General features: G+C 40.5%; 1 protein-coding gene across 6 annotated transcripts; it reads right to left on the reverse strand.

The window, feature by feature from the left end:
• Positions 1–31: 31 nt before the first annotated feature.
• LOC102685929 (ectonucleoside triphosphate diphosphohydrolase 7) lies at positions 32–10115 on the reverse strand. Of its 6 annotated transcripts, none has more exons than XM_015346718.2 (14): positions 9925–10115; positions 9280–9345; positions 8730–8903; positions 6164–6369; positions 5796–5946; positions 5669–5716; positions 4905–5008; positions 4757–4816; positions 4221–4372; positions 3381–3547; positions 2942–3263; positions 2159–2244; positions 1282–1443; positions 32–1141 (listed from the first exon to the last, which is right to left on the reverse strand). In XM_015346718.2, exons 2-14 carry the CDS (start codon positions 9285–9287, stop codon positions 925–927), a joined length of 1857 nt encoding a protein of 618 aa, XP_015202204.2. In that variant the 5' UTR covers positions 9288–9345; positions 9925–10115; the 3' UTR covers positions 32–924. The 6 variants fall into 6 exon arrangements, with proteins under 6 accessions (XP_015202204.2, XP_015202203.2, XP_015202199.2 ...); XM_015346717.2 differs by having other exon boundaries at positions 9280–9362; XM_015346713.2 differs by having other exon boundaries at positions 9798–10115.
• Between the last annotated feature and the right edge of the window lie 1727 nt (positions 10116–11842).

An 11842-nucleotide genomic window follows, 5' to 3' on the forward strand; every position in this document is an offset into this window, starting at 1 on the left:
CGTTGTTTCAGTATTTATCCCAAAATGCAAATGAGAATTTTTTTTATTTTAATCAGTAAACATCCTGATCATAAGACATGACATAGGATCAATCCTTGTCTTACAAACCCTGCCAGTTAAGCTGTGCATTCTTGCATTCGCTACAGTTCACAGTACACAGTGCTTTCTAGGCTGAGCTGCACTTTCTTTACTGTGCCAGTTACATTTGTATCACTGCACACAGGCTTTGGTCCTTGAATTAAAAAATACTGTACATTTTACAAATGTCCACTACGTGCAGGACAACACATGAGAACATAATTTACATTTTAAATAATCAAGCAGTAATGACCAGAAAAAAAAACATCTGAATGGTGTCAAAGAAGCCTGCAAGGATAAAACGGAAACAATGTAATGTGTTCAGAAGTTGACATCTGAAATAAAACTGCACTGAAAGACAGTCTTTAAAATTCACATTGGATTCGAAAAATGTGATCTCCCTCGTTTGCCTGAAATATTGATTTCTTCATATTAATAATTTTTCAAAAAAATAATTCATATAAATATATTGGGTGTTATTCTGTGATGAATCTCTACTAAAATCTAATAAACTGAATTTTGTTTATCACCTGTACAACAGCAGGTAAAAGAGTGGACAAAACAAATGGTTCTGTCCTTCTCTAGGAGGTACAAAGAAATCTAAGTCTTTGTGCAACCAGAGATCCCTATGTCTGCAGTTGGAATCAATAAATTCAGTATTTGGCATTCATCGCTTCTGGATTATTTTCCAAATGTGTGCATTGCCCCCGTCCTGTTCCAACGAGGCCACTCCGTTTATATCATATTCAGCAGGAGGCCACAGTCCTGTCAAAGCAGTGCCAGCTCAGGGAGCCAGTGCTGGGCTGCTCTCTCCTAAGAAGACATGACCCCTTGTGCCCTGGTTCCTCAGCCAGTCAGAGGCTCCCCTTCCTCCACCCACAGCAGGTCCAGAGTCTCGGCCTGCCGCAGCTCTCGCTGGTGGATGCGCCGCAGACGCAGGATGTAGAGGAAGATGGCCAGCAGCACCACCAGGATGCAAGCGAAAAACAGGTAATGGTTGTAAACAAAGGAGAAGCGTAGCCAGCTGGAATGACTTGGCCGGAACGCCTCCTGCTGCAGGTCCCTGGAGTAGAAACACACAGAACGTCTTGCAGACCGACCTTCCCAAACAACTTGATGAAAACACAAAAGCCAAATCGAAAATAAATTCTATTGACACTTCAAAAGACTAAGCTAAGGAAATGCAGAAGGAAGACTCTTTACCTGAGAGGCAGGAATCGTGTTTTAAAGAGAATAGCTCCTAGGGTCCACTGCACCTCTTTGTCGTAGACCAGCTGTGCAGTCTTCAGGTTGGTGTAATCCTTGGGGAATTTAAAACCGGAGTGTAGCACCTCATACATCCACGCAGACTTAAAGCACTGGTACCTGAAGAAGTGAAAAGGACAAGAATGCAGAGGGGAACTGCTGGAAAAAATGGGCGAGCTCTTACAAGTTGAAGGTGGACAGAAAGTAATCAACATTTTCTTATTTTCAGAAAACTAAGCACTACTATTTTCTTTTGAGAAAAGACAGTGATCTGTGCTCAAACAGGTGATAACTAAAGCAAATTCTTCAGGAACTTCTGAGAGTACTGCTCCATCGTAAAAGAAACAATGATACAGCTGTGATTGCTAGACAAAACTACGAATTTGGGCAAGTCGTAAATGTAGAAGTAAGCAACAACTACGAGGCAATCTGGGAATGCCAGCATTGGAATCCATGTGTGACTAAAAGCTATTTCCCAAAACCTTCATGCCCCTTTCTGTTGTCCCCTGAAGGAAATAAGTAAATCTACACTCTGTTAAAGTGAAATGGGTTCTTCATCCACAATTGTTTAAGACAGAAACCTGACACATCTGCTGAACCTGGAGGTAATAGATACCATGCAACTATCTTTTTAAAAGGGAAAGAAATTGAGAAAGCAAAGCTCTTATATTTCCCTCCAGAGATAAACTGTAAGACTGCACACCGGGTATAGGCAGAATAAATGCCCATGCCCGATTAAAATTAAAAATCATTTGGGTGGCAGCAGTTCACAGCAAAACCAAAATGAATATTCTAAATCCAAGGCTCACGTGCTGTGGATAGCATCTGAACTTACTTCAGTCTGGAGAGGTCAGCCTGTGGGGCGTAGAGGCTGCTTTTAAATCTCTGTTTTAAGATTGACCACTTGGTGGCACAGTAATCCTACAGGAAACAAGAAAGTGCCAAATTATAACTTTCCTTTGATGGTACTTTACTAATTTCTTTGGGGTTCTCCTTTATTTTAGTGTTGTATGGAAAAAAACAAAATTTTAGCACTTCTTCATGTCTTTCAACAGCAGATGTAGAAACAAAGGCATATGTTTCTTCATCCTGTTTTTACATTTTTCTTTGAAGTGGAGACATGAAAGCAAAATCTGAGCATTCCCACATGACATGTCTTGGGATGCAGCTGGAATAAAAGCATGAACACTAAGAAGAGAGCAGGACTAGCCCTTGATCTACACTGCAATGTGATGTCACAGCTTTGCTGCTCCTAAGAGCTTATTTCATCGACCTGCATGCAGATGGTTATATCCACAGACCTGCATCAACCTACAGTAATACTGCCTTAAAAGAAACTAGCTTGAATAATGGGACAAACAATCGTTTTGAAAGCAATATTGTTAATGTATACTGTAAATGACTACTGCTTTAGGAATTCAACAATATGACTTGTGATTCATTTTGGCAGATTTCATGGTCTTAAGAAACAATGGCAATTATGACACCCAAGTGGAAAAACCATAAGACTCAGAATACTGATTTAATCATTTTCCCTTCGGGATCAATAAGGTCTTATCTATCTATGTAGTATCCCCACTGATATGAGATGTGAACAGGAGTGGTGTAGGACAGGTACCGTAGCAGCCCTGGTGTACTTGGTGCTGTCATAGAGTCCACCAATGCGCAGTAAATCTTCTGTGCAGTAGTAGAACTCTGAGAAGCCATAAAACTCGCTGTTGTGGAAGTCGATGGGAGCCTGATACACCCCCGCAAGGGAGATGTTGTTATTGGACTCCTCCAAGAAAGGCCTTACAACCTCCTGGCACTTAAGCCAGTCTCCATGACCTCGCAGGAACACTGTCTGCCCACCCCTATGCACAGAGTCAGTCAGCCCCACTGGCAGGCAGGGCTCTGGATATGGCGTGGACACACTCATCCCAGTCTGATCTCCCGTAAGCCTGTAGTTAACAGGAACATGGAACACAAAGTGAGAGCACTGCACAGCTGGGTTGCAGATCTGTGGTTTCTATAATAGAAATCCAATGAGGAATTCCACTGCAAAAAAAGACTATTACCTGCTCCTGGAGTAGCTGCTGTTGACCAGGAGGTCCTCGTAGCGTTGCCTAGCCATATTCCCTCCAAAGCCCAAGAATGTGGTGACATAGACACGGTAGACATGCTGAGTGTGTTCAACATCACAGCCCAGGTTGAACTCAGCCAGCAGACTCTTTGCAGCCTCCTCCTGATGACAATGATTAGATGGCACTTGCAGTCATAATATTTCAGTAAAGACATTAGAGTTATTTAAATATAGACCAATTCATCTTATGTTACAAGCAATAAAAATTAAATATAATCGGTACGGCAACAGGATTCTTACAGAGAGTCGACATGGATTTATAAGGCACTTGTTTAATTAACATGTCGATGTGGTTTGAGACAAACAAAACATACATACATCTATTTTCAGAAAACTTTTGGTAATGATCCTCATTAAACAACAAATTATTTAATTATAGATATTATTTAATTTAACGTAAGTTTTTGTCTTATGAGTTGGCAAATGAATAGAAGTTAGAATACAGATAGGAGGGTGAATACTACAGTAAATCAGACGAGCACCACAGGGACCTGTATTAGGATGATTGCCCTTCCTCATTTATACCAACAATATAGACTCTTGTGTAGTTAATAAAATAGTTATAATTGCCGATTACACCAATACAGTGGGATTAGCAAACATTTCAGACTCTGCAGGGGAAATTCCAGAAGACAAAATGTTACAAAAAAAGACATTGCTGCCCTGGAGTCTGTCCAGAGTCTGGGAGACTACAAGAGGACATCATTCTTACACAGTTTTTTTGTTCCTGCTTTCACAGAAAAACCCACATCTTCATTTATTGAAGTGCTGTTACCTGCTCAGGTGAAGTAAAGGTGATCGCACTGGGCACCTCGTAAGCTATCTGCAGAGAGGCCCCACCCATGTCAATTATGCCTACTGTGCGCTTCCGGCTGATTGGTTGCTGGTTTTGGGTTCCTGGTGACACTTTAACCACAGCATCCTCTCCTAAAAGAGACGGGCACACTACATTACTTCCACACGGTCTAATGTCAATTTGCAAAGCTGTAAGCTTTGAAATCTCATCTGGCTATATGAAGGCTCGCCTTCTTTACAATGTTAGTCACTTACAGCTGCATTTTCCTCTCCTTGCTGTGGAGCATAAACACATATTTATTGTTAAAAAATGTGAAAGAATTTTTTCGTAGAAATTTTACGACTGTTTTCCTATCTTTGTATTGTACATCAGATAGTTAAATCAAACACATTCATGCTGTTAGTTTAAAAGACTAAAAAGTGACCATAACTGAATGAAAGAAAAAGGATAATTGGTGCAAACGATTTGCAAAAGAAAACAGAATATAAAGTTAATGACAAGCGTTTTTTACTCACCCTCTTCTGCATGGTCAAAGCGGCCAAGCACAAAGTTAATACCAATCCATGCATACACCCCTGCAGAAAAAGCAATGCAAGCCTTTACCATAAAATCACGCAGCAGTTAGTGGCACTGTGACCGCTCTCAGCCCCCAGACCCCCCTACCTTCTTGTTTCCCAGAGATGACCTCTGCATGTGAGCTTGAAAACAGGAAATCAAATGCAACTGGTACATCGGTGATCAGGTCCTCGAGGATCGCCTCCTGCTGGCTGGCAGAGACAACAACAAGACTGAGTTAAACTCGGCTTCACTGGGTGCTGTGTTCACATGGGCTTCCTCCCACCTCCCAGAGTCGAGAGTGCTGGGTTTGATCCGGTATTCAAAATCGTCTCTTTCTCCACAGGGCTGCAACGACCTGACCAGAGGGGTTGCATGTGTAGCGCCCAGTGGAATTTGCCACTTGCTTTGCTTTGCATTGCGAGATGTGACGTATTGTCTGTTGTGAGTGTTGCGTGGATTCTGTCACGTGGTGGGTAAGCTTGAGCAGTGAAGCAGTTATTCTTTGTGGACTGGAAAAACAAGACACTGTATGTCCCTGTACTCTCCAGGTGCTTTCTTAATAACAACCCATTGTATACAATAATTAAAGGTATCTGAGTCTGTGGGGGCCACATATGTTCTCATATCACATATGTTTCCGCTATTTAATTCCTGCATAGGCTCCAGATTGCAATGACCCTTGAAACAGACAGATTGATGTACACTACATGCTAAAGAAACACAAAAACTAAGCATAACAGGGATGCGCCCATTAACAGGTAAATAACTTAGTTACTTTGCAATTTCAGGACTTAAATGCAGATCACAACTGGTTGTAGGAAGCATTACAACCACAAAGGACTGAAGTATAAACCTCAAGTGTCAAATACCTCAATGAGAACTTGTGGGCTGGGAAACAGTGCCAGGAATGGTCTTTCCTGCAGACAAGCAGAGGAGTAAATAACTGCGTCTGAGCACTCCATGAAAGAAACAACACACTGAAGAGTGCAGCCCTACCTCTCAGGAAGCATCCTCATGCCAGCTGTGCAAAGAATATAGAGAGGAGTTTCCTTGTGCTTCTTTCTGGGGATGTGTCCAGCTGCAAAGCTCAGGAGAGGTTGGAGGTAGTCACTGGCTTTGTCAGGGGTGAGGGCCAGTGTTGATATACCTAAGAACAAAAGAAGACGCACTGTTTGCATCAGCTCATGCAACAATCAGATCCATTTCGATCTTGGAATTGAGCAAAAAGGTCCAAAGCAGCTTGTTAAAAAAAGCTTTAGTTCCAGATCGTCAGTGAGATCTGACAAAAGCCCAGCCCTCCCTCTGATCCATGATCTGTTCAGCTATTTGAGTAGCATTCTGCTTTGCCCCGGGCTGTTCCTGACCTGGCTTGATTTTCTTGACCACAGGGGTCCGGCTGTGGTCTCTCATCTGCCGGATGTCAAGTAGTGAGTGAGGGTTTCCATTGTGGGGGGGCCAGTAATAGACAAAGACCCGTGAGCCACTGCTGCCACAGTCCACCACCACCCCAAAATTCAGACTGGGATTAGCGACATCGGTGGCCTCCATAGTCTCAACTATGGACAGGTACCTGTGAGAAGGGCAGAATGATCGCCTTTAAAAACTCCTAAACATAAACAGAATGAATGGAAATCTATTGTAGTTCCTAGGCCAATAAGATGCAAGAAGGATTCTTTGCCTACTCCATAGCCTGCAAAAAACAACTTGGAGTGGAGATCATCCTTTACTTGCAATACATTTATCTGAAGTGGTTCTGAATTGTTCAGCATATGAGAAAGAGTAAGAAGCCTAATAATACCACAGCACAAAAGCTTGCAGCCTTGGAATGATCTATAATTGCCATGAACAGTAAATATTGTGTATCATTACATCATTTATGACAGTGCAGAAGACTATGCCAGAGTAATAGGATGATCTTGAACAGGCTATTGATATTGATAGTAAATTACCAACTCTTTATGCTTAACTATTATTCACAGGCTTTATAAATTTGCTGCATTTTGCTTATGCTGTGAAACAGTACACTTTAACTTCCTTTGAATGAGCAGTCCCAGAAGACGACAATGAAATAGCCCACTTTTAGAGAGATTGAGTTTCCCGACAGCTGTGTCCCGTACCTCTCTCTGGGTGGATTAAAAAGCATTAGGTCAGAAAAGAAAGACTGTACTTCTCTTGCGCCTGCTTGCATCTCCTTTAAGAAGCTCATCAGGACAAAACAAAATCGACCTTAACTTGATTAGGATCAGAGGATTTTCTTCTTGTAAGCAAAAATTAACACTTCATTGCCTTCGTCGGCAGAAATTTAACACCGTTCTTCTCGAGAGCGATTACTGGTGATAGAGACAAATTGTATTAACTAAAGAGGCTCCGGAAGGGAACGCGATTAACCTCTTTAAACAAATCAGTTAATTTCCAACTAACTTCAAGGAATGGCAATAATGGAGCACTGGGATGCTTAAGTGCTAATTGATCAACGAGGGCCAAGAAGTTTCACGTCTTTTCTTCTCAAAATTAGATATTAAATAAGATAATTAGCTACAGACTGGGTAGTACAGCCTAATGCAGAGATCTTCCTTAACACTCCCACCAGGGGGCACTAAAAGTCTGCACGTTTCCTACTGTAAAACCAGTACAATGAATGACATCAAGGCCTGAAAAAATATATGTCTTTTGGAGAATTTATATTTGACTTGTCTTTGGCTTAAAACATCAACAGAGTAGTGAATTTTATTTTTACTTCCTTAGTAATAGCTGCATTTGTAGCAGCTTCATTTTAAGGGTGAATTGTATCCAATGCTGAAATAGTTACAAGCACTCATTTCATCCCAATTAGAATATTGTAACGCCTTGTTCTCTCTGGTATCCTGTAACGTACAAAATATCCTTCAGCATATCCAGAATACTGTGGCGTGTTCTGACAAAAAATACTCTGAAACAGCAAGCAATTTGAGTCCCCTATAAACTGGACTGGATCCTGGTGAAATGTAGAGTAAACTTTTAAGGCTCGCTTGATCATGTTAAGGCACTGAAAGATATAGCTCCATATTATCTCAATGATTTAATCATGAATATAATCCAGATGTTAATCTGAGATTGTCTGGTTCAGGCTATTGAACTCTGCTTAAGACCTGGCTCCAAACAATATGCCGAAGAGCCTGCTTGTTTACTTGTGTACTACTCTGTGTTTGTAGCCCTCACTGCTCAATCCAGACACTCTCTGATTGTCAACATTTTCACAACTGGCCTCAACACCTTTTAATCTTGGTTTCACAAATTCAGTTTGATGTGCCTTCTTCCCCACATTATTTGTGCTTCTGTTATGTGTACTACTGTACAGTGCTTTGAGAAACTCACAGCAGTACAGTTTCAGGTTCTTAAAGAAGGTTCCTTTCATCACTGGGTGCAAGTTGAGACAAGACTGAAAATGTTGTTTTCATATGTGTTTTCAATAGAGTTTAAGAGCAATAAGGCAAGGTGTCTCGTTTTACAAGGAATGAGAAGGTAAGATAACATAAACTACAAGTCACAGACACTAAAATCCTACATATCAAAGAAAAAAAAATACCAATCAGAAGGAGAACAGTAAAACGATGTCTAAAGTTGACCCTCACTATTTTAATCAATAAAAAACGCATAACATTGATAAACTCTACTCTCATCCTTGGTTTCATCACTAAAATGTCCAGCTACCTTATATTTCCATATATATAGACTGTTGCAAACATCAGTACTGACTGAGCCTTTCACAAGTCTGTCAATGACTTAAGTACATTTATTATGTACCATTTTGTAATGCAGTCTACATTGAGTGGTTTTGTCTGTCATACTGTGTCTGTCCCAAGACACTGTCGCAAATAAGACTTCTAACGCGCATGTACACATGGCAGCTAACATCCTCCACTCTGCGGTTCTCCATCGTCTCACACTGACTTGTCGTGCTGGCCCGCTCGGTGCCCAGATCTCCAGTGCTCCATGTGCAGCATGGCCAGGAAGACGAGCAGGAAGCAGGCCAGGAAGAGGAGGCACTGCCGGAGTGAGACTCCGAGGGAGAAGAGGGACACGCTGAAGTGCCAGGAAGCCGGCAGGAGGCAGGAGAAACTGAGCCTGCAAAACAAACACTTCATCAAGGAACGCTACGTGTGAGACTCAAACTGTTTTCCTATACAATACACTGTCCAAAAAAAAACCCAAAACAACTGTTAAAAGATTGAAAGATTATACAATCGGATCTTTATTAAACCAAGTAATATCAGTATGACCTATTAAACACATATTCCCTAAACATATGGTATATGACCAAATATTCAACCACGGTGTGTTGCACTACACAGAGGGTAATGAACCCGGAGTAAGGTTAACAACTTTGAAACAAATTCAGCACCTCTAGTTTGTGAGAAAGCCGAAAAGCTCAACCCTTCCTAACATTCTTTTCCTGTGCCTGTACAGGCTGTGAAAGCGACGAGAGCGCTGGGCCCATTACCGTGCCATGAGTCCTGGCGGGGAGCGGTCGCGCGCGGTCACCTCCGCATACTCGGACACGACGTGGCTGCAGCGGCTCGCGGGCTGCGCGGCGGAACAGCACAGGTCACAGTTAAAGGGGCCGACCGCCCGGCCGCCGGCAAGCGGAAACAGAAAACACGGACCAGGAGAACCGCGGCATTATCACATAGGAGACCTCTGGGGTTGGTGTTTTTGAATAACCATAGCTATAGCAGTAATTGAAAACGACTACGATCTACCAGTTTTAGAACATTCCCGACTGGTTTATTTAATAACACGGCAAACACAAACTGCAGAGATTTAGCTCGTTTTCTGTTTCACACCAAAATGATGATAGGTAACACTATAACTGTATTTAAAAAAATACCAGCAATTAGAGGAAATGAGTTTCTTCATGGTGTCCAGTTTTAAAGACCGTGATTATACGTTACGTATTCAACATCGGCGATCATCATTCAAAAACTATTTCTGCTACAGTCTGTAAAAAGAAATACTTACTCGTTATTGAAATGATTACATTTGGCTCCGAGTGTCATATGTCCCTAAAAGTTAAACCAGCCAGTAGCAAACTGTACATTATTAGAAATGAACGGAAGTAATATAGATACGTAGACATATTTCTTACCAAATTAAACGCTTTAGTTTACAGAGGTAATGCTGGTGTGCGTATTCTTCTAAATGGGATTTCGAAAATCATTTTAGACTTCTATTTATATTATATTTATATAAATGTTCATATTTATTATGAACATTTACCATTTTTTTTAAACGGAAAGAACCCCATGACACCAACCACTACTTCCTCAGAATACGGCTTCCACGTCACCAAGGCAACAGAAGGTACTGTCGCAAATTGCTACACTTTGCTGCATTTGTGCTAATAACCAATGCGTTGTGCTAAGATGATGGAGGAATTCGTTTGTTTCATTCATAACATTACCAGCATTATTTAGAATTTTGCACATTATTGATTAACTATTAGTAATTCATACTAAATATTACTAGAAGAACAAATAATGTAGTATGCATATAACCATGATGACAATTATATAATTATGTTCTTAAAGTAAGAGTATGTTTACTTTTTTACTTTCTATTTTTCAAGACATCAATGTTTGGTTTATATTATGGGAGCCATGGCAAATGACCAAAAAAAAGGCTAGAAAAATCAATCAGTCTTGTTTTTAGCCGAACGTCTGTACATGTGAAGGGATTTACGGACTGTCACGTATTGTAAGAAATCTACAGAACATCAGAAGAAAAGATAAGATTGTAACAGCGGTTCAATCTCATCTTGACAACAAGGTACGGGACTCCTGCCAGGAGTTGCGGGACCAGGACAAGTTCCTCTCCCAGTCCAGCCAGAGCACATACTAATGCTAATTTCACAAGTGTTCCTTTACTATTAAAATGTGATTATGGGTGTATTTAAGCACCTGTCTTTAATACTAGGGTTATTAGGTTTTTTTTTTACTTCTAGAGTTTTAGCTCTTCGTCTATTTAAATACCCACGTTTTTATTAATGCGTAGTCCTTGCACCTTGAATGCGATGTAGGCGTCGTGTTCTCATTGGTGCACACTTCATGTGGTATTGCATTCTGATTGGTGCACATTTCATACGCCTTACAGCCTGATTGGTGCTGAGGATTACATTTCAAATGATTGCCCACAACACCTACTGACCCGTTTTTGTACTGACCTGTTATTGTTTTTGTTGCAGGGTAGTTGTGTAGGTCATGTAAATTAACAATATTGTAACAGGTAGAATCTACACTGTGTGCAAGTCTAATAGGGAACTTGGAACACTCTCCAGCTACAACATTTTACAGTATTTTTCAATCTGCTTTCTTGCATTATTTAGAAAATGTTAGAGTATTTGTTCCAAACATACAGTAAAAATGTGCATTTTTATTTGAAACATTGAAGCTTTAAAGTAACAGATATAATGCTAGATTATTGTTGTTCACCACTGTGCTTTCCTTCCTCCAAGTGCTTTGTGGTGTGCATAATATTCGTAATCTAAATAAAATCAGTATTGTTAGGTATTATTTCTCTAGGAATACAAAACTTGTATCGCATCTATGGCAGGTGTTAGTAATACTGTTATACAATTGTAACAGAAATTGATCTGCATCTTACTAAAGATTGCTTAAAATCCTCAAAATGTCGTTGCTTATCTGTCTCAATAATAATTGAAAAACAAGAATTCATCAAAAATATCTAAAACTATTGTATTGCTCTTCAGACCATATACAGAATACAATGTCATATGGCACGCCATGTTTTATTAAAAAAGAAATTGGTTTTATCAATATGCAGTAAACTTTTATCTATAACAAAAAACTTTTTTTTTTCTGCGACAGTGATATATCACACACATTTATCTACAGTAACAAACTCTTAAGGAAGCACTTGAGAGTACTGCGTGTTGTGGTATTTCCTCTGTGTTCCATGCAGGCAATCTAAGTGCCACAGAGAAGATCTGACTGTGATATGAACCGCAGATAACAGCTCCGCCCTGATGTTGGTGCAGTATTATCTCG

The sequence above is a fragment of the Lepisosteus oculatus genome, chromosome 4 (assembly GCF_040954835.1).
Source record: "Lepisosteus oculatus isolate fLepOcu1 chromosome 4, fLepOcu1.hap2, whole genome shotgun sequence".
Lineage (NCBI taxonomy): Eukaryota > Metazoa > Chordata > Actinopteri > Semionotiformes > Lepisosteidae > Lepisosteus > Lepisosteus oculatus.

Coding starts and splice junctions, on each gene's coding strand:
- LOC102685929 (XM_015346713.2), bottom strand. CDS start 9,835: ATGACACTCGGAGCCAAATGTAATCATTTCAATAACGA. Junction 5,009..5,668: donor GCCCACAAGTTCTCATTGAG/GTATTTGACACT, acceptor TGTCTCTGCCAG/CCAGCAGGAGGCGATCCTCG. Junction 3,264..3,380: donor AGCAGCTACTCCAGGAGCAG/GTAATAGTCTTT, acceptor TGTTAACTACAG/GCTTACGGGAGATCAGACTG.